At 44.3% G+C, this 22,320-nt stretch overlaps 1 protein-coding gene across 1 annotated transcript in view; it reads right to left on the bottom strand.

Annotated features, from left to right (window-relative positions):
- SHB (SH2 domain containing adaptor protein B) overlaps positions 1-22,320 on the bottom strand; it is a 249,053-nt gene that overhangs the window by 44,175 nt on the left and 182,558 nt on the right. Inside the window, exon 6 of the mRNA XM_029055698.2 lies at positions 16,541-16,660. Within this exon, the coding sequence (XP_028911531.1) occupies positions 16,541-16,660 (120 nt within the window). The remainder of the gene's footprint in view (positions 1-16,540; positions 16,661-22,320) is intronic.

The raw sequence follows: 22,320 nt of genomic DNA, 5'->3' as shown, positions 1-22,320 counted from the left end.
AGGAGCTGAGCCCGTGCCTTCCTTCTCTCGTCACCCACCAAATCCTGCTCTCGGACACAATTCTCTTCTCTGCCCTCTTGCCTTGCCACCTCATCCCTCTCCCCACACTTTACTCAGAGCTGATTTCTTGGGTGGTGAAAAGGAGTGGGCCCAAAGTTAGTTTTCTCCTTCAAAAGCGTGCACTCCTAAGACAAGTCTCAGAACTGAGTCGTGAAAGAGCAGGCAAACATGACACCTCTAGACCGTGAGCTTCTTGTGGGCAGGGAATGTCTCTACCAACTTTACCGTATTGTTCTCTCCCAAGAGTCTAGTGCAGTGCTTGGCACAGAATAAGTGCTCAATAAATACCAGTGATTGATTGACTAAATAGGCAAAGAAAGACAAATTATTTTTCATTCAAGCATTAACAGAACATGTCTCATCACGGTGAACTAAGACTGTTTTCTAGAAATATGATTTAAGTGTAACTGCTAATGCTTTGGAGTGTACTTAATGACAAATCACCAGGGTTTTTAAATGGGATGGGATACCCAGGAATCTCAGACTTGGCATTTGGTTTGGGGTTGGGGGGGTACAGAACGATCATGCCAGATAAGAATCCTCGGTGGGAATGAAAGTTCTACTATCAGAAATCTAATCATGGCCCACATGATCTGCTGCACATCCAAGGAGTGGGATGGGGCAGGGCGGAGTTAGGAGAAGAGAGGAAAAAAAGTGCTCTTGCCAGGGTTTCTACTGCTCCTGTGTTACGGGCTTCTCTTTCTCAGCCCAGTGAATGGGGATATAGAAATGGCCAGAGGTGATGGATTGCGAAGCAGTGATAACTGGGGAGAGGGAAGGCCCCAGACCCAATCTACCTAATAGTTAACACTGTCCTAGTTCTATATTGTCTCACACCTAAATCTTTGACACCTGCCTCCTAGGTCCTTTGAATTTCTCTTCTCTTCTCACCCTGCATCCAACAGAAACCCACCGTCTAAGGCCAAAGCCTTCTAAAACAGCAAACGGTGTAACATCTAAAAAAATTCATCGGATGCTTTCGGTTTAGTGTTTCCAGAAACACTAGATTCTAAATGTATCTCTTCTGTTGGTGTGGGGGGGGCTCGTACTGAATGGTCCTTCTCAGCGTGTAAATGTCACAAGGACAGAGAGAGCACCTTTCTTTGATTCACGTGAATCCACGCCTTAGGTACGCTGCAGTGCAAGTGGTTCGCCAATGTTTACCAATCAATGAATAAGAGAGTCGGTAGACACGTTTATCAGTAACTAGACAGATGCACTCCCCTCAACTCCGATGTTCTGAAGTACCTGTGTGGGTGCTGAGATTAAACACAAAACAATATCCCACTTCATTCTCAAGGGAGGGAGGAGGGTCACAGGGCGCTCAGGTGCAGCGGAACCTACAGAAGCTGTGCCACCGAAGCCGACCCCAGCACTCCAGGACATCTTTCTTGGACCGTAAGGCCCGTGACAGGAAAACCTGATGCCACGTTCCGGCCTTTGCTACATACAACCCCACCTGAGGTACTGCCCTGGGCAGATCTAACCAAAACAATTTACATGTGGGCACCTTGAAATATTTGGAACATGCAATTTGGACTAAAAAACGCAGTGGACTAAATGAAACTCAGCAAAAGAATAGAAGTTTCCTACTGATGGATGATGACCAGGCTTGAATTTTCTTTTACTTCACCCTCACCTCCAAACTCTTCTACAATCTTTAATGTTTTTTGCTCTTGGCTGTCAGCAGCTACAAATCAAGATTAATTGTTGGCCATACATAACCCAACTGAAACCCGCCTACTGTTTGAAAACTGTCTCTTTCACTATATAAATCAACAAGAGGGGTGGGGGGGAGAAACCCACACTGGAATGCAGACTGTCAGCTCTCTCAATTGCTACACAGTTGCTTCTCTCTGCCCTGAGCGATATAACAAATTTGTCAATTGAGAAAAGTGCTGGAAGCAAAGTCAACACAAGCCCATTACAGCTCAGAGACTGTATTCAAATAGTAGGATACTATTAAATTATTAGTAGAGCACACTGCTGTGTCTGCTCTACAAATTGGCCTATCTTGACAGCTGTCCTAGTCTCCACAGTCCATTCTTTAAGGAGACAAGACTTTCTCTACCTAGCCTGGGGCTTAAATAACCAGATTCATTTGGCAGTGAATTTGTGAGGGGGGAGGAAACCTCCCCTCCTGCCCCGCCCTGCTTCCCCCCACCCCCCACAGCCTCCTAAAAATAATACCAATGATATTTACTAAGTGCTTGCAATATGACGAGCACCATGCTGTTTCATAAAACTGTGCAATTTTTCCCTTCCTTTCTCCTAGGATACCTGCCAACCTGCCCCTTCCACATGTCTTTTATTAAGACCGGTGAATTGGCTTTTAGTTGGAATTTCTCTAAGCATTTTCGTGTTGGCCACCTTGAGTTCACGCCTGTGCAAAAGTATTAAAAAGAGGAGGATGAAGAGGACAAAAGGAAGTATAAGTGCAAGAACTTTAGAACTCTGAGCAAAAAATTCAGGGAGCATTGTGAAGATGACGGGGCCTGGGCAGGTTTCTGCCTGCAGACCCCGGATGTCCTGGCCGGTCTCACTTCTTCTTTGTCTCTCTCTATAGTTAAATCTTTAACTGTTTGAAAATTGAAGTGTAGCGTTTTTCTAAGCTAGTCTTTCCCTTTAGATTATAAACCCTTTGAGGTTGGGAACTGAAGTCTGAGTTAACCTTGGTTTCTTCCCAAACGCCGTGTATCATCACCACCACCACCAGAGAGGCATTCTAGAAACAACCGATTAGGCTTGAGGATCAGCAAGAATGAGTAGTATTGTAGCAAGCAGTTTGACATGTTCTGTCAAATCCAAAAAACGTCTGGCAGTTATTTCCTCAAAGGACAGGTTCTCAGAGGGGCACTCTCTCTGGGCTTCATCAGAAGCAAACCAACATTCTCTAGCCCTTTTCTATGACCAGACTGGGTGTTTTGTGCCCTAAATTTCAAGTGGAAAACCTGGTGAGTGTTCACAGAGGACTGCCAAAAAACCCAACAACCCTCCTATCCTCCCCCTAAAAAAACCCAAAACACACTTAAAGGGCTGGGAAAAAGATTCTACAGGGAATAGCTAAAGGAAACAGGCTTGTATAGCCCAGATAAAAGAATAAAAGAATGCAGCAGGACCTTAAATGGTTTCAAAATATAAGAAATATCAAATGAGTGACAAAAGCATTTGATCTCTGATCCTCTAATGCCTACTTCCCTTTCCAAATGAGGAAAAGATAGGATGGGATGGTTTTCAATAGCAGCAGAATGAACTTAGGTGTTAGGAAGAACTTTGTGACGGGAAAAGAAGTGAAGAGGTTGGGATCTTTTCCCTTGGAAGCAAAGGTGGACAACTAACTTTCCAAAATGATTTCTTTGCAATCCCATGATAGAAGCAGCAGATGGGTGGTGGGCATGACTAGGTGGGGTAAATGCTGATCAGTGTGGGGAAGGCCAATATAAGAATTGAAGATTTAGTATAAAATAAGAAGTAAATGGGGAGGGGGAAAGGGAGAAGGAGTGACACAATGATAAACCCAAAGAACAAGTCAATTTCACTCTGTCCACTAAGTTATTGGTGGGGCAATAGATGGGGACAGCTGAAAGCATTTAGCGGGAACACCGTACGTGGTCCATCCAGAAGTTCCAGTAAAAAGAAGCCTTATCTAGTGTAAACAAAATGGCACACGCAGTTAGAAGCCACCTCAATTCTATTCTAACAACTCCTTTCACGGGGAGAGAATGCCAGGAAGAGAGCAAAATTAGAGCAGCAGCGTGGCTCGGTGGAAAGAGCACGGGCTTGGGAGTCAGAGGACGTGGGTTCTAATCCCAATCCCGCCACTTGTCTGCTGTGTGACCTTGGGCAAGACACTTAACTTCTCTGGGCCTTAGTTACCTCATCTGTAAAATGGGAATTAAGACTGTGAGCCCCACATGGGACAACCTGATTAGCTTGTATCTACCCCAGCACTTAGAACAGTGCTGGGCACATAGTGAGCGCTTAACAAATACTATTATTACTATAAAATAAGGAGGGGGTTACCTTTAACATGCTGCTCCCAAACCTTTTCTGCTTAGTTTTTAAACCTAGAAGTCTTTGAAGTGGAATCAAATTCAAACACGTTTGATTCCCTTGTACAAAAGGTATCAAAATAGTACTCGCTATGGGTTATTTGATATCCAAGGAGCCCAAACGGCATTTTTAACAGAACTTTTTAAATCTTCCTCATTTCCCACATCAGCTCAACGATCCTTTAGAGACAGGAAGCTGGAAGTCTTTTCAGTGACAGTTCAAAAAGGTTCAAAATGTTCATTCAATACAATTCCACATTTGCCAACCTCAGGGTCCCCCTGAGGATACGCTCTCTACCTCAAGTAGCATCATCAACCCAAGTAGGCCCAGATCATCCCAGAATGGGGCGAGTTAATCTCCAGTCCTGGATGAGGCTGTCACCCCTTTGAAGTCAGGAGGTGGGGGAACCTGTTTGTGCCCAGCCAATACAGAACTTTTAGCCGATGAGGAGACAAAGTTTACTTCCTTCCCAGAACACGAAACCTTAAGCTGCTGGAGGGCAGGGACTGTGTCTGACAACTCAAATGTTCCGTAGTCTCCCAAATGCTTACTCCAGTGCTCTGCATAGAGTAAATGCTCAATAAAGACCATTAATTGAGCATTTAGTTTAGTGCTCCACACGCAGTAAGAGTTTAATAAATACCATTAATTGATGGATCGAAACAAGCCTCTCTCATGAGTCAGAATGGAAATCAGTAAGGAGAAAACCTAAAATACTACAGTGTGGTCTTTCCATCATTGCCCTATCCATACTGGAAATGATGGGTGGGAAGAGTGACACCAGAGGGTGTTGAGTGGGTTCAGGAGGGCATGTGAGGACAGAAATGAATGCTATTTGGCAGTGCTCAGTTTAGGCAAGCCGGCGCCGGTGGTATGCGAGCCAGCTGTAGTGATCAAGATGGTTCCCAAAGATGCCACGGATTGGCGTGGGTCCTAATCCAAAAACGGAAAGGCCTTGTTCATTTGAATATGATTAGATGATATCATGGATCTGCAAGGATCTTGTTCGGATCCCTCTAATCTGGACGGAGAATGCTCCCCCCCTATTTATATAGCCCTTGCTGAGTTCCAGGAATTGAGTTAAAAGATTTCTGAGAAGCGCCAGACGAATCTAACCAGAAAAACATTTGTGTGTGAAGGGGGCTTGGGGTGGGGGTCGGAAAGGGGAGGCCTTGGTTTTTATGTTTCTTCCAAAGGTTGCCATCCCTTCCCTTTCCAGCGATTCTCCAAGAAGAGAACCATGAACTATGTTCCTGACAGACGATGGGTTGGGCTACCCTAATGAGACAAACCTGGGGAGATGGTGATTCCAACTGTTCAAATGCTCAGGAGTTAAGCTTCCCACGCACGAAGCAAGTGCCGTTCCTATTGCTCAATGACCACAATGGGTGGGTAACCCGGCAATACTGCCAACTGCAAACTTTACTGCTTCCTGAACAAGAGGGGAGACGTGACTTTTCGTCCTGGGCCTAGTATAAAAGCAACAAGAGGCAGAGAGAAAATAGTTTAAATTCCACCGTCCACTAGCACGGAGTTCCTACACAGCACTCCAGATGGGAAACACCTCCCTCCCGCCGGGCAGGCTGGAAGTATTTGATAACAAATCTTAGCTTTTCATTGGCTAAGATGGAATCCCAAGTAGGTCATTAATTCAACTCAATCACAATTAATGGTCTGATGTGATTAATGACAGGATATTACTCACACATCAAGTGTTCTACCCCTTTCTCCTTGGGACTCTCATTATCAAGCCCATGCCAAAACCCAAAGGAACTGGCAATTGGATTGTACTTAGCTGGACACCTCGCTGCTGTCTTAAAAATAGAGAAACCCCTCGCTATTATTTGAAAACTTCAGTCGCCTGGTAAAGCAATCATCTTTTCCTTTTCTTGCATCTCTGACCTACTAGTTCTATAGATCAGAACTGACAGTCATATTTTACTACAGGGCCTTGCATGAGCCCAGGCTTAGCCTTTGGGTTGGAAAGGGTTCACTCATTCATTCAGTGGTATTTATTCATTCAATAGATTTATTGAGCACTTACTGTGCAGAGCACTGTACTGAGTGCTTGGAAAGTACAGTACCCAAGGATGGCTTGGGTAACCACTTCTCCTCTCCCGCCTGCCACCTCATCCTCCCTATTCCATTTTGGGTCTCCTTTGGCCAGGGGCTCCTGGCTAGTGCAGCACCCGTGGCTCTTTTGAGCCTGCCCCATAAAATACACTCACTCTAGGCTTCAAGGCTCTACATCACCTTGCCCCTTCCTACCTCTCCTCCCTTCTCTCTTTCTACCGCCCACCCCGCACGCTCCGCTCCTCTGCCGCCCACCTCCTCACCGTCCCTCGGTCTCGCCTATCCCGCCGTCAACCCCTGGGCCACGTCCTCTTGCAGTCCTGGAATGCCCTCCCTCCTCATGTCTGCCAAACTAATTCTCTTCCCCTCTTCAAAACCCTACTTAAAACTCACCTCCTCCAAGAGGCCTTCCCAGACTGAGCTCCCCTTCTCCCTCTACTCCCTCTACCGCCCCCCCTTCACCTCTCCGCAGCTTAACCCTCTTTTCCCCCCATTTCCCTCTGCTCCTCCCCCTCTACCTTCTCATCCCCTCAGCACTGTATTCGTCTGCTCAACTGTATATATTTTCATTACCCTATTTATTTTGTTAATGAAATGTACATTGCCTTGATTCTATTTAGTTGCCATTGTTTTTACGAGATGGTCTTCCCCTTGACTCTATTTATTGCCATTGTTCTTGTCTGTCTCCCCTGATTAGACCGTAAGCCCGTCAAACGGCAGGGACTGTCTCTATCTGTTGCTGACTTGTTCATTCCAAGTGCTTAGTACAGTGCTCTGCACATAGTAAGCGCTCAATAAATACTATTGAATGAATGAATGAATGAAAATACACATGAGCAGAAATCTCTGGGCATTACAGAGTCGTGTGTGTGTGTGTGTGTGTGTGTATGGGGAACGACTCGAATGCTCAACTCTGCCCACTAATAATAATAATAATTGCAGTATTTGTTAAACACTTACTCTAAGCACTGGGTTAGTTACAAAATAATCAGGCTCCACACGGGACTAACGGTCTACGTAAGAGGGAGAAGAGGCACTGAATTCCCGTTTTGTAGATAAAGGAACTGAGGTCCACAGAAGTCAAGTAAATTGCTCAAGGTCACACAGCAGACAAGTGGCAGAGCCGGGATTAGAACCCTGGTCCTCTGACTCTGACTTGCAGGCCTCTGCTCTTTCCAGTAGGGCAGCTTCTCTCAGAAGTGAGGGCTTGCCTGGATGGGTGTTAGGATTCACACTCTTGGGGTCCAGCTCAGGCTGGGCCCACAGATTTTGTGCCCAGGGTCTCTTTTCACCAATTACACTCTTTTAAAAGCTAACTGGGCCAATTTCAGGAGGGCACCTAATGCGTACTATTTGAAATGACTGAGAGTAATAATAATAATAATAATGTTGGTATTTGTTAAGCGCTTACTATGTGCAGAGCACTGTTCTAAGTGCTGGAGTAGATACAGGGTAATCAGGTTGTCCCACATGAGGCTCACAGTCTTTCATCCCCATTTTCCAGATGAGGGAACTGAGGCCCAGAGCAGTGAAGTGACTTGCCCACAGTTACACAGCTGACAAGTGGCGGAGCGGGATTCGAACCCATGACCTCTGACTCCCAAACCCGTGCTCTTTCCACTGAGCCACGCTGCTTCCCCGAAGCACAATAAGCATTGTGGGCATATACGTACACCACGGTTTTTGCCCCGACAACAATGGAAATTACTATCCATGATCATCTTTGCTTAGGAAAATTCCAACCTACCAACTGCACAGAAACAAAGCCTTTTTCTACTTGGCAATATTTACTAACCTAGGTTTTATTAAAAAAACCCCACCAAACTCTCATGTCATTGTGACCTTTTCTTCCCTGCTCCTCCATATCAGAAAATACAGGCCTTTGGCAGTTTTAGGATGAATCTTCCCAAATGAATGATGGTGCCCTATTCAATTCTGCTATTTTAGGGAGCGATGCTATATGAGAATACAGTCTGGGGGCCTTCTGGCTCCATCAGGCTGCAGATGTTGTAGCCGTAACACAGTTTTGGTTCTCGGAGTAAAGCGCCGTCATTCCCATTACTGTGCAGAGCACTCTGTGAATTAACACAGTTGGATACTATTCTACAAACAAGGGGAGATCAGGCAACAGCACATCAAAAAGTAATAAGGTGTGTCTTCAATTAAGATGCATAACTTCAGAAGATAAATTTGTCACCCAGAGAGCTGCCCAAGGTGGAAACTTGCCAGGAGTCAGTAGGTTTGGCCCAGAACTGCGCTTGTAATTATAGAATGAAAAGCGTTTAATTTTTAGGAAGATATCCTTACTATTCCCAGTTCTCCTCAAGCAACGGGGTTGCATTCTTGCAAAACCCAACATGAAGGAAGACTCGAGATGTAGACGTCACCAGGTTCAACTGCGGCGGGCACCTACCCAAATGCAAACTTATTTCTTCCAAACCGGGTTAGCGGTGTCCCTAGTTCCCTACCAAGTTCCCTACCAACCTTCTAGTCACACGTGGAGTGAAAACATAACTGAGTGTATACACTTGATAGACGGAAGGAAATAATTCACAGCCTACATGGGATTCGAACCCATGACCTCTGACTCCCAAACCCGTGCTCTTTCCACTGAGCCACGCTGCTTCCCCGAAGCACAATAAGCATTGTGGGCATATACGTACACCACGGTTTTTGCCCCGACAACAATGGAAATTACTATCCATGATCATCTTTGCTTAGGAAAATTCCAACCTACCAACTGCACAGAAACAAAGCCTTTTTCTACTTGGCAATATTTACTAACCTAGGTTTTATTAAAAAAACCCCACCAAACTCTCATGTCATTGTGACCTTTTCTTCCCTGCTCCTCCATATCAGAAAATACAGGCCTTTGGCAGTTTTAGGATGAATCTTCCCAAATGAATGATGGTGCCCTATTCAATTCTGCTATTTTAGGGAGCGATGCTATATGAGAATACAGTCTGGGGGCCTTCTGGCTCCATCAGGCTGCAGATGTTGTAGCCGTAACACAGTTTTGGTTCTCGGAGTAAAGCGCCGTCATTCCCATTACTGTGCAGAGCACTCTGTGAATTAACACAGTTGGATACTATTCTACAAACAAGGGGAGATCAGGCAACAGCACATCAAAAAGTAATAAGGTGTGTCTTCAATTAAGATGCATAACTTCAGAAGATAAATTTGTCACCCAGAGAGCTGCCCAAGGTGGAAACTTGCCAGGAGTCAGTAGGTTTGGCCCAGAACTGCGCTTGTAATTATAGAATGAAAAGCGTTTAATTTTTAGGAAGATATCCTTACTATTCCCAGTTCTCCTCAAGCAACGGGGTTGCATTCTTGCAAAACCCAACATGAAGGAAGACTCGAGATGTAGACGTCACCAGGTTCAACTGCGGCGGGCACCTACCCAAATGCAAACTTATTTCTTCCAAACCGGGTTAGCGGTGTCCCTAGTTCCCTACCAAGTTCCCTACCAACCTTCTAGTCACACGTGGAGTGAAAACATAACTGAGTGTATACACTTGATAGACGGAAGGAAATAATTCACAGCCTCTAGGACACGTTCATGGGTTCTAACCAATGTAAATTTTGGTCTTGTCTGAGGGTGAAATTTGTCCTTACTGGTACTCTGGGATCCCTGACCTTGTCATTTTGAGTTGGGGGGGTGGGGGGGGATGAAAAGGGGGCAGGAATTTTAGAGGGAGAGGAAGACAGGGAAAGAAAACTTTTGTCTTAGACTGTGAGTCCCCTGTGAGTCAAGGACTGTGTCTTCCTTCCCAGTGTTTAGTACAGTGCTTTGTACGCAGCCAGTGCTTAAAAAGTACTATGCAAAAGATCTGCAAGGATCTTCTTCAGATCCCTCTAATCTGGACAGAGAACGTTCCTCCCCATTCCTTGCTGAGTTCCAGAAATTGAGTTTTAAAAGATTTCTGAAAACTAGGCCCAGCTACTCCTCAAATGAATCAAATACAATCCTCTCAATGAAAAACAAAATACATTTCCTTAGTCTATGGATATTTTTTTCTTTCATATTTGTGCCTGAAGCCTCATCATCCTTTCTTTGAGCCACCTCTTTTCCTTTGTATAAATGTGTGTAGGTAGGCAGGGGAAGTGAGGGGAAGATGGAGAGGACAGAAGGCATGATACAACTGAAAAGAGCTCCATTTCTTTTTCCACTTCGAGGCTCCACATTCCTTTCTCTCAATCTCCTCAGGAGCTGAGAAGACTGAATTTATAAAAGTGACAGAGGGAAAAAATATCCAGGGAACAAATTTTCTAGTAATTGGTAGCTTTTGGTAAGGGAAAAAAAGAAATAAATTAAGCGAGATGTAAGGAAATTAGAGGCATAAGCAGAAATCAATAACGGTTAACTAGGATAGATATGTGAGCTCCTGGACTGTGGTTAGAAAAATATATCAGAAAATACAAAAACATCTAGTTACTGCCTCCAAATTCAACTCAAATGCTGTCTGGGCAGTAGAAAGAACAGCAGTATGCTTCTCTATGGAACGAGCAGCAGGCCACATCGCTGATGTGCTTATGGCAGGGAGCGGCTCGACTGTTATAATGTGAAGCTAAACAAGGGGGGAGAGGGGGAGGGAGGAGGAGGAGGGCCCATAGCAAACATTTTAAAGGGTCATGGAAATGTGTTAGGACAGTGAGAGACAGAGAAATAGACACCACCACCCCAAAACGATTGCATGGACACTGAATGTCCTTCTTTGGGAGAATTATAACATTCCTAAGGTCACATCTCCAAGAGGCCTTCCCCGATTAAGCCCTCTTTTCCCTGGCTTGCTCTCCCTTCTGCGTCATCTACGCACTTCCAACTTTGACCTCTGGACATTTGATATTGCCCCCCCCCCCACCTCACAGTGCTTTAGTACACATCTTGGAATTATTCATTCGTATTAATCTCTGTCTTCCCCTCTAGACTGTAAGCTCGTAATGGGCAGGGAGTATGTCCACTAAGCCTTAGGTTTTGGGTCCCAAGGTCCACACCAGGTGCTGTTGGATCACTGTGGTGCTGGCAGGATCCTGGAAGCCACAGGGCCTGGAGTAATTGCAACACATTTATTTCAGTGTTGGAAAAAAGGGGGAGGATTACCCAAATTGCTGGCTGGTTTGAGAATTTAGCAGATAGACTGGTGCTGTTGCTTCTAGGTCACTTTTTGTTAGATCAAAGGGAGGAGAAGTGATAAACCCACACGCCTCTACCTGGGATGTTCACCTGGGATGAGGGGAAGGGTTACTTGACAGTCACAGGCAGAAGAGGACAAGGTGGCTATTTCTTGCTCTATCGTCTCATACTCTTTTCTCTTCCCATTAGCACTATTTTAGTTTTCTTCAGGATGAGCACCAGCCGGACGGATCTCACCCACATTCCTATGGAAACTTCATCGGGCAGAGACATTGCCAGGAGTCTGTGATGTCAAAACTCATTGAACAAGAGACATCACGTTGGAACAGCACTTGCGTTGGATCACAGCTTAAGAAACTGTACACCCAGTGCCCTTACAGGCCCTTAGGAAACAAACAACAGCCGGTGCCCGGCAGTTGTCAGTCATACAATTCTAAGTCCATTCTCCTGCCTTCAAATTTCTGTGTGATGCTCACTGAGAGCATCCTTTTCCAGAGAAGGAGACTTCCCAACTTCCCGCGGTAACTCATTCCTCCCTGTAAGGCGATTCTTCCTAAATCCATCACGTTCCAGTTTATGCCGGTTCCCTCTGGTTTTAGCCCCAGTGGAGAATGAGATGGAGAAGAGCTGGTCTTCACCTGCTGCTATTTTCCAGGGAACTGCTTTATAATCTTGGGTTTATCATTCAATCAGTGGCATTATAACCAGCTATGGTGAAGCTCAGGATCTTTTTCAGACCAATACTGTACTGAATGCCATTTAAGAGTCCGGGATGTATAAGATCATGACTGAATGAAGTATTAAAATGGGCAACTATGGCTAGCCAAGAATCGGAGGGGGTCAATCATTTTCTGAACTCGAATTCTTAGACAGGATTCAATACCAGCGTGGCTCAATGGAAAGAGCCTGGGCTTGGGAGTCAGAGGTCATGGGTTCTAATCCTGGCTCTGCCGCTTGTCAGCGGTGTGACTGTGGGCAAATCACTTCACTTATCTGTGCCTCAGTTACCCCATCTGGAAAATGGGGATTAAAACTGTGAGCCCCACGTGGGACAACCTGATGACCTTGTATCCCCCCTGCCCCCAGCGCTTAGAACAGTGCTCTGCACATCGTAAGCGCGTAACAAATGCCATCATTATTATTACTATTATTATTATACCAGACTGTGGAAGTGTTGAGGGTGTTCATTTGTTATTATTTTAAGACCAGTGCTTAGTACAGTGGTTGGCACATAGTAAGCGCTTAACAAATACCATCATCATCATTATTTCTTCCTTATATCTTTCCTCACACATGAAGCTATTGTATTTGTCTTTATTCTCCTTGGTTTTGGCCAACCCTGTGTTTCCTACTTTCTCTCCTTGCCTCCCACAGCTCGTGCTGTTTTATCACTGGCTTTTCCAGTGCTAAATTCCTCATCTGTGCCACTCTCCATTCAGGCTTTCATCCCTCCGGACTCTGAGCTTGTTGTGGACTGGTAATGTGTCAGTTTATTGTTTATAGTGTACTCTCCCAATTGCTTAGGACAGTGTTCTGCACACAGTAAGCGCGCATTAAATACGACTGAATGAGTGAATGAATGAATCCAGCAGATGGATATGCATACAGTGTCCTTGGACTTAGTTCTTCACAGGTAAGCACTGACTCAGAAAATTAAAATTTCACCTTAATAACATGAATTTCACGTATTATGAATATGAAAAATTGGGATGCTACTTTGTAACATGGACAATAATAATAAATAGTATTTGTTAAGCACTTACTACGTGCCAGACACTGTACTAAGCACTGGGGTAGATACAGGATAATCAGGTTGGACAGAGTCTCTGTCCTACATAGGGCTCACAGTCTTCATCTCCATTTTACAGACGAGGGAAATGAGGCACAGAGAAGTAAAGTGACTTGCCCAAGGTCACACAGCAGGCAAGTGGTGGAGCTGGGATTAAAACCCAGGTCCTTAATGCTAATAATAATGATAATTATGGTATTTGTTAAGCATTTACTATGTGCCAAGCAGTGTTCTAAGCGATAAGGTGGATACAAGGTAATCAGGTTGTCTCATGGGGGCTCACAGTCTTCATCCCCATTTTACAGATGAGGTAACTGAGGCACAGAGAAGCTAAGTGGCTTGCCCAAGGTCACACAGCAGACATGTGTTGGAGCCAGGATTTGAGTCCTTCTCACTCCCAGGCCCGTGCTCTATCCATTAGGCCATGCTGCTCCTCTAACTGCAAATAATGGATTGCAAATAGTCTTAAAAAGACTTATTACAAAATACACTATCATACCAAGTCAGTATTTTCAGAAAATGATCCAGTTAATTCTTTACCAATCCTCACCCCAGCTCAAATGATGAATTTTGGGATTTACATGGATTTATGCTATGTTCTGAATAATTTGTGGTTCAGAATATTGAAATTTTGGGGGCCAAAATACTGCCCAGTTTTAACAATTTATTTTAATTGGCAAGATTAATGCTTAAGTATAAAATGCACCTTCAGCCACACGGAGGCTCCATCACAAATAGAAAATTACAGCAATATTTTCTCTAATAAAATCGATTTGTACAGGCATTTTATAAACCTCAAAATGGTTGTATTCAGCATCTGTCATCTTCCACTACAGAAACCTGGGATTTCCCTCATAGAGCTCGCCAATTCCTTCCTAAGGTGAACAGATTTTCCACCAGGAAACTCAAGAGGCCGAAGGCCAGGAGTGACACTGATGTTCAATCAGCAGACCTCCCACATCCCGTGCCTCAGCCCAAAACACATAGCAGCAACAACCTTCTGCTGTCTCCAGTGCAGTCTTCAATGAAAGGGAGGAGGAAATGAGGTTGGGTTGTCAAAACCAGGAAATATTCCACGTCCCCAAGAGCTATTCTTAGGAGCCAAAGACAAGCTTTCAAAACATTCAAGCTTTCGCTTCTCATGAGCCTTGACATAGGCTACTGACTTTCTTTATGGTATCTATTAAGCTCTTACCTACGTGTCAGGCATCACACTAAGCATTGGGGCAGATTTTTATTACTTTTTTTTATTACGGCATTTATTAAGTGCTTACTATGTGCCGGTTGCTGTACTGAGCCCTGGGGTGGATACCAGCAAATTGGGTTGGACACAGTCCCTGTCCCATGTGGGACTTACAGTCTTAACCCCCATTTTACAGCTGAGGTAACTGAGGCACAGAGAAGTTAAGTGATTTCCCAAGGTCACACAGCAGACAAGTGGCGGAGTCAGGATTAGAACCCAGGTCCTCTGACTCCCAGGCCCGTGCTCTTCCCCAACTACTTTCTTCACTGTGACTTCCAATGTGACTATAGAAATACCGGATTGAAGTCTGTCCTTACTCACTGCCACGTGTTGAGGACAGGGTTTTGAGACCATACACCTGGTCACCCCCACCCCTCCTTTTTTTATAATATCTGTTAAACGCTTACTGTGTGTCAAACACTGCTCTAAGCACTGGGGGTAGGTACAAGTTAATCAGGTTGGACACAGTCTCCGTCCCGCATGGGGCGAATAGTCCAAGTAGACAGACTTCAGACAAACTAATGCTGAGAAACAACAGCTTGAGACAAAAGGCACATGGAGTTTCTTTGGTGAAGTGGTGATTACCTCGTATCTACCGTTTAGACTGTGAGCCCGTCATTGGGCAGGGATTGTCTCTGTTGCCGAATTGTCCATTCCAAGTGCTTAGTACAGTGCTCTGCACATAGTAAGCGCTCAATAAATACTATTGGATGAATGAATGAATGAACAGTGCTCGACACATACCATCATTAATTAAGTCGGTGTTGCAAGGCCCCCAAGAAAGAGCAGTGTTGCCCAGTGGAAAGAGCACGGGCCTGGGAGTCAGCGGACGTGGGTTCTAATCCCGGCTCTGTCACCTGCCCGCTGCGTGACCTTGGGTAAGTCACTTAACTTCTCTGTGCCTCGGTTACCTCGTCTGTAAAATGGGGATCAAGACTATGAGCCCCGTGTGGGGCATGGCCTGTGTCCAATGTGATTAGCCTGTGTGTACCCCAGGGCTAAGTACAGTGTCCGAGACACGATAAGCGCTTAACAAAAACCAAGGGCGAAAAAAAAAAAAGAAATGGGTTACAAGGACGGATTTGAAAGCCAAGAGGAAGGGAGGTCACTGTTATGACCCTTGCTCCAGCTCTGGAAGGACTCAAACACTGGCAGCGAGGGCCTTCTCCATTTTTACATTTTTTCCATGTAATTCCAGCTGTGATTTTTGTGACTGAGACTGAGCCGCAGAGGAGCCCGTAATCCTGCTCTTGTATTTTTCATCACCCTTTTCTCTTATATTTGTTTAAAATCTTTCCGTGGGTGTCTGCTGCCAACCCTCTTCCCCTTCTTATTCTTAGATTGTGTCAGGGTCGGTGTCTATAAGCTCCTCTTTCTAGTTGTTTCCCAGTGCTTAGCACAGTGCTTCACAAACAGCAGGCACAGAAATACTGTTTCTCCTGCTACTGTATTTATGGGATAAGAGGGTTTTTTTCACCCAGAAGCACAAGGAAGCCATGACTGGGAAACAGGAGTAGATGCGAGGCAGAGTAGGATAAAATCTATTAAGCCTGCAGTTTCAACAATACTGAACAATAAACAAGACACAGATTTCCTATTGCATCAATGCAGTTGGTAAATGGTGACAGAATTACGCGGGGATAGGCTGGGCAGGCATTGAGGGTGCTTTGTCGGTAATTTGCTCTGAAATGCAAAAATCAAAACATCACCACAGTCAACATCCTGACAAACCCCCCATCTTTGTTGCGGGTCTGGTGATTGTACACCATCCTTGACTGGGCCTGACATGAAGATCCTCATTGACGAACTCATAAAACCAGCCACAATCGCTTCCTATAAATTACCAAGTGTCTTGGTGGGGGAATAACCTGAGCAGGTTAAAATTATATCTATAACCTATAAAAACGAAAAGGAAAATTACCATTTTAATATAAAAACTGGAAAAGAGGAAGAGTATTTTCTTTCTGAAAGAAGCAAACAATAAAAATTCCTCAGTGTCCCCAGAGTCCAAGTCCAATCTAAGAACTGTCACTTGAAATAATACAAAATGACAGACAGAATGCTAAAAATCCTTGGGGTACATTAACAAGCCTTCCAACCGCAACAAAAATGACCGATTTTCACTTCACGTAAGGAGCAGGCTTGTGACTTATGGGCTGAATATGTTTTATTAAACTATACTTACTTCAGTGAAAGAGAATAGTCATGCTTGCTTGTTTGACTATTTCTTACAAGGTAGCTACATTCTTTACACAACCGTAATAGGTTCTCTGCGTCGGTCCGACTGATTGCTCCATGATACCATCTAGGAAGGAAAGGCAGAACAGTTAAAAACATTCAGAATGCAACTCAAATTCACCAACATTTAGAGGCACGAGCCATTTGCTTTTAAAAAGGATCAGCACCTAGAAAACAGGCAATAAATTGCCCTCATCTTCTACAAGGAGGTTCTTGTGATTTGAGAGGGATACCTGTTATGCAAAAACACCGTCTTCATTATGGAAGCCATTAATCAGGCTGTGTAGATTATGCCAAGTGCACGGTCACATGATGCTGCCAAATTAATTTGGAATTAAGCATTTGCATTAAGCATACTTCTTTGTCATCATTTAGCATTTTCAGCATTCACAATAAGGAAGGCGCTGTGTCGAACACAGAAGAGGACGGTACGATTAGATGCCCAGATAAAAGGATGACTTGCAATTGCTGAATCCTGTTCTCTCTCAGTTGCAGGTGCCTCTGAGTAGAACCAGGTTGGCAGAAGCCTATTTCAGGGAGACTGAAAAGGGCTCTAACTGTTCTGTCTGTCTGCAGGGTCCCTGAAGTAGAGGAATGAGAACACACGGGGCTGGATCACCTCAAGTATGCTACAGATCCCCAAGTTCACCTCAAACTCTGCAAATCTGAAGTATTAAGGTTGGTTTGGGGCACAGGGACTGTACTGCCAGTTTTAGAGTTATCCTGTTACATACTGCAACCTACTTTCAGCTGCCAGGTGATTCTGGGACTGAGGCATTATTTCTCTCAGCAAACTGGGGAGGGGGTACAGCACGGTTGAGATCCAGAAATTTGATTGGGCAATGTGTTTCTCTGCCCCCTCAGTTTTCATTTTTAGTCTTCAGAAATGTACACCTGAGTTGTATGTCATTTGAAAATACAGCAATAAAGCAATGACTGAAAAAAGGAAACTAGAAAAATATGACTACTGGGTAGAATCGATTATTTGTATGGTTAATATCATGCACTTGTAAAAGGAATGATGTAAGAGGATCAATTCTATTGATTGACAAATGATTGTTAGGCTGCCTGTAAATATGTTTTAATAAAAATGCTAAATATTGCTGCTGCAGGCTACTGGGAAGTTAGTTATTTAGGGTAGTCATATATGGAGTCAAATTCTCCCCAGGGTCAAAAGTCTCTCCATGGCTGTCAGGTATGCTAGTGTACAAGGGGGACACGTGTAATTTTAAATTGTATGTGACCTTCCCTTAGGAAATCATTAGGGCCTGGTAGGTAAAATAGACTATTTCATACTTGATAATTCTTTTGTGTGACAAATGCAATAATTTGATTACTGCATTTGTGAAAACGGCCAGGATTTCCTTAAGTCCTAAGAACTTACGTACATCAGATGTCTTATGAACTAGAACTCTTTTTAGTAAAGATATTAAATATTCGTTTGGAATGTGTCTACTGCTCCGTTGCACTGTACTCTTCGAAAGTGCTTAGTTCTGGGCTCTGCACACAGTAAGCGCTCAATAAATACCATTGATGATGCTATGTTTCACTCAACTAGCTTCGGGAAACATTGGTAATCAATCAATGAATGGTTCGTGTGAAATGTCACTTTATAAGAGGTCAGACACAAAGTAATGCTGATAAATTTAAGTTGGACATAATGATTAATAATGACTGCGGTATCTGTTAAGAGCATCTTATGTGCCAGACACTGTGTGAAGCGCTGGGGTGGATACAAGCAAATCGGGTTGGACATAGTCCCTGTCCCACCTGGGGCTCAAAGTCTCAATCCCCATTTCAGGATGAGGTAACAGGCACAGAGAAGTTAAGTGACTTGTCCAAGGTCACATAGCAGACAAGTGGCTGAGCTGGGATTAGAATCCAGGTCCTTTTTCCAGGCCCACATCCTAGCCGCTAGGCCATGTTGTTTATCAAAGTGAGAGTGTGATGGAAAAGGTGAAAGTGAATTGTATGTGTGTGTCGGGAGGGGAAGGGGGGTAGCCACCAAAGGTGTTTATCGACCGGGTCCACATGTAGGTCGATATATGTGTCAGCACTTGGCGAGGGGAACAAGCTCCTTTTAAAAAGTTTGAAAAGAGGCCGTGGGCTCAGTTCAGGTAACTGGTCTGGACTCTGTCTTTATCGGAGTGGTCCTGGCTTTGCTGAGAAAGGAGCTCAGGAGTAGAGAGAGTCCAATCATCAACTGTACAATAATCTGTTGGGGCAACTGGGCTTTCCTTTCCCAGCGCTCCCTCAAAGCAAGAAGTTAGGAATTTGGGGGTCTTGGAGGCTGGGCTGAATTCAGTTCATTAGATCACATTATGCTTGTGCGTTCTGTTAACTGTTATATTGTTCTCTCCCAAGTACTCAGTAGAGTGCTCCACATAGAGTAAAGTGCTCAATAAATAGAATGATTGGTCATCCTCCTGGGAGAAAAGGCAATGGGGAAGGAGGGAAGAGAAAGGTGTGTGGGGGGGGGAGGTGGCAGAAAGAATGAACAGGAAAGGGGAGGGAGGAATGAGGAAGAACCCAGCTGATTTGGAGTGTTAACAGGTCACCAGAGCAGGCATGACTTGCAGCAGCTGTCTTCTAGATTAGCAGCAGCAGCTGCAAATGCCACCACTGACCATATTTATTTCCTCTAACCCTTGAAGTGAGCCCCAAGGGAGCTATGCTCCTCAGTTTAGGAAACTGCATTCTAGGAGTCATTTACTGTCTTAACTGCTGTAGCACTCTACTGCCCTTTAGGAGTTAATGCTTCACTGTACTCCCTAAGGAGGCACCGAGGAAATAAAGCCGAGGGTTTCTCTGAAGGTACACCAATGAAAATGCCCAGAATTTCCAAGCATATGAAGTGCCTTAATTTCTAAAGCCACCCATGCTAGCTACAGGGAGAAGAATGGCAAAAACATCCCACTTTACCAGAAGAATAATCCCAGTGATAGTTAAGAGTATAGTAAAACAACACCTTTTCATATCGATGCATATAATCTTACAAAGAAAGCCTAATTGCCCCTAGAGGAGATGGCTCTAAAGAGACCATTTCATTTAGAGAATAGAAAGAATTTGGAAACAAGTTCTCATTTGAGGAAAAACTTCATTTTGCCCTAATGGATTTTTTTTGATTTTTCTGAGAAAAATAACCACTCCCATCAAGGTAAAGAAAAAAGGGGTGGAGGAACCAGTCACTTTCACCTAAAGTGAAATTCCTTTGGCATATACAGAAAAATGACCAACAAAATACTTCAGATGCTCAGGTTAAAATATTTCCACTAAAATTCTGTTTAATGATTTCCTGATATCTCTTTAAGAAAGAGATAAAATCAAGGGGTCAAAATGGCCCGAAGGAAACCCAACCCAAAAAGATGAGTAAATTCATCTGTACAGTCGGATGGCAAAAGACAAGTGACTAAAAAGGGGGAAATGTACAACTGTAGCTGGCTAACCCCCAAAACCCCTAGGTTTCCAATTCTGGTTTCCGACCCTTCCCCCAAACCACAAAACAAAGCAGCATTACAGACAGATGGCTGCCTTCAATGAAACCTCAGAACCAGCTAGCTCACCAAGCTTGGAGCAATGGTCTGAAGGGGATCCACCTTAACTGTAGAGAGGAGTGGAAGATGGGTTCTCCTGACCTGCTGCCAGCTGAGGCAGGTGGCTGGGAGAAGCCTGAAGAAGCAGCTGGAATAGCAGGAAACAACCAAGGATTAATGAGGCACATTTTTAGGAGAGGAAAATAAGAGTGGGGGAGGACTGAAAGATAAGATCCCTTAAACCAAATCTCTATATTGAGATGCAGATTTGGGCCTACACAACCTTTTTGGCCTCAGTATTCAATGCTGGTTCATGCTTTCATGGGCTTCACAGAGCAATCTTGCTAATTAGCCACTTGAGCAGATCAATCAATAGTATTCACTGAGTACCTATTCTGTGCAGAGTTCTGTAGGAAAGTGCTTGGGAGAGTACAATAAAGTAATCATGATCCTTTCCCTCAAGGAGCTTACAGACAGACACTAAAATAATGAACAGACGAGAAGAAGAAGGGGCTATTATGTTTAGGAGTTAATGCTTATTTAACAGGGTAAGAAGATGTGTAGGAAAGTGATTCAGGAGATTGTGAGGTAAAACACTGGCACTGAAGTGCTGAAGTAGCAGATGCGGGTGGGAAGTGGATATACCCTGGGAAAGGTTTCCTGGAGATGAGATTTCAGAAGGGCTTTGAAGATGGGGAGAGAAGGGGAGGGAGTTTCAGACAGAGAGAAGGGCAGGAGCAAGAGGTCAGCAGTAGGAGAGACAAGAATAAGGCACAATGAATAGGTTAGTCTGAAAAGGAATGAAGAGCGTGAGTAGGGGTATAATGGGAGAGGAGAATGAATAAGTAGGAGGGAGAGAGCTAATTGGATGTCCAAAAACTAATCACAAGGAGATTCTACTTGATGTGGACAGGAATGAGTAACCATTTGAGCTTTTTGACGAGTAGGGAGATGTGTGCGGAATAATGTTTTTGAAAAATAATGTGGGCAGCAGAGTGAAGAATAGAATGGCAAGGGTACAGCCGAGCAACCGGAAAACCAATGAGGATGCATTAGTCAAGCTGGGATAAGAAAAACGCCTGGCCCAGCATGGTTGTCGTTTGGATGAAGAAGAAGGGCTGGATACTGGAAATTTTGTGAAGGAAAAGTTGTCAGGATTTGGTCACACACTGGATATGGAAGTTGAAAGAGAGGGGAGTCAAGGATAATGCCAAAGTTGGAGGCTTCAGAGATGGGGTGGTGGTGTAAACTGTGATGGAAAAGTTAGGTGGACCAGAGGATTTGAGAGAGAGGATGATTCCAGCTTTGGACATATTGAGCTTGAGGTACAGGTGAGACATCCATATAATTCTGTCCCGGAGGCAAGAGGAAATGTGAGATTGCAGAGATGGAGGGAGGAAATCATTTGCTAGATTGTAAACTCCTTGAGGGCAAGGATCATACCTACTTTATGGTATTAAACTCTCCCAAGTGCTAGGTACAGGGCTCTGCACACAGTAAGTGCTCAATAAATACTACTGATTAATCTGCAGAGTGGTGGTAGCTGAAGTTACGGGAGTAGATGGGTTCCCTAAAGGAATGAGTTTAAATTGAAAAAAAGGGGACCCAGACCAGAGCCTGATAGGACACCCACTTTTAAGGAGTGCAAGAGAAGGAAGAGTTGAGAAAGGAGACTGAGCAAAATTGGCTAGAGAGTTTGAGGAGAGCCGAGAGAATTTTGTCAGGACAAGAAAAAACGGTTAAGTAGCCTTTCTAGGTAAAGGGAGTGGTCCACAATGTTGAGGAGGATTATGACTGAGTATGACTGTTAGATTTAGTCAGGAGGAGGTCATTGGTGACCTTAGAGAGTGTGGACTGAGCGGAGTGAAGGGGCTGGAATATTGTAGAGGATCAAGAAAAGAGTTGGAGGGGAGCAAGAGAATTCACTGGGCTTATACAACCTGTTGGAGGAGATTGGGCAAGAATGAGAGTGGGAAAGTGGGATGATCCAAAGAAGGTTTTTAAGACTGGGAGACATAGGTGTGTTTGGAGGCAGAGGGGAGTTGTTCAAGTGAGTGGTTGGGGAGTAGAAGAGTGGATGCAAGTGTTTTTAAAAGGTGAGAAATGGGGTCAAAGGCTCAGGGGGAAGGGGTAGATTTTGAAACCAGAAAACTCTCTGATACCCCTCCCCACAAAACTTTCGTACGTATCCCTA

This window comes from Ornithorhynchus anatinus, chromosome X5 (genome assembly GCF_004115215.2).
Source record: "Ornithorhynchus anatinus isolate Pmale09 chromosome X5, mOrnAna1.pri.v4, whole genome shotgun sequence".
NCBI classification, from domain to species: Eukaryota; Metazoa; Chordata; class Mammalia; order Monotremata; family Ornithorhynchidae; genus Ornithorhynchus; species Ornithorhynchus anatinus.
This window is presented reverse-complemented; position numbering and strand designations above follow the sequence as displayed.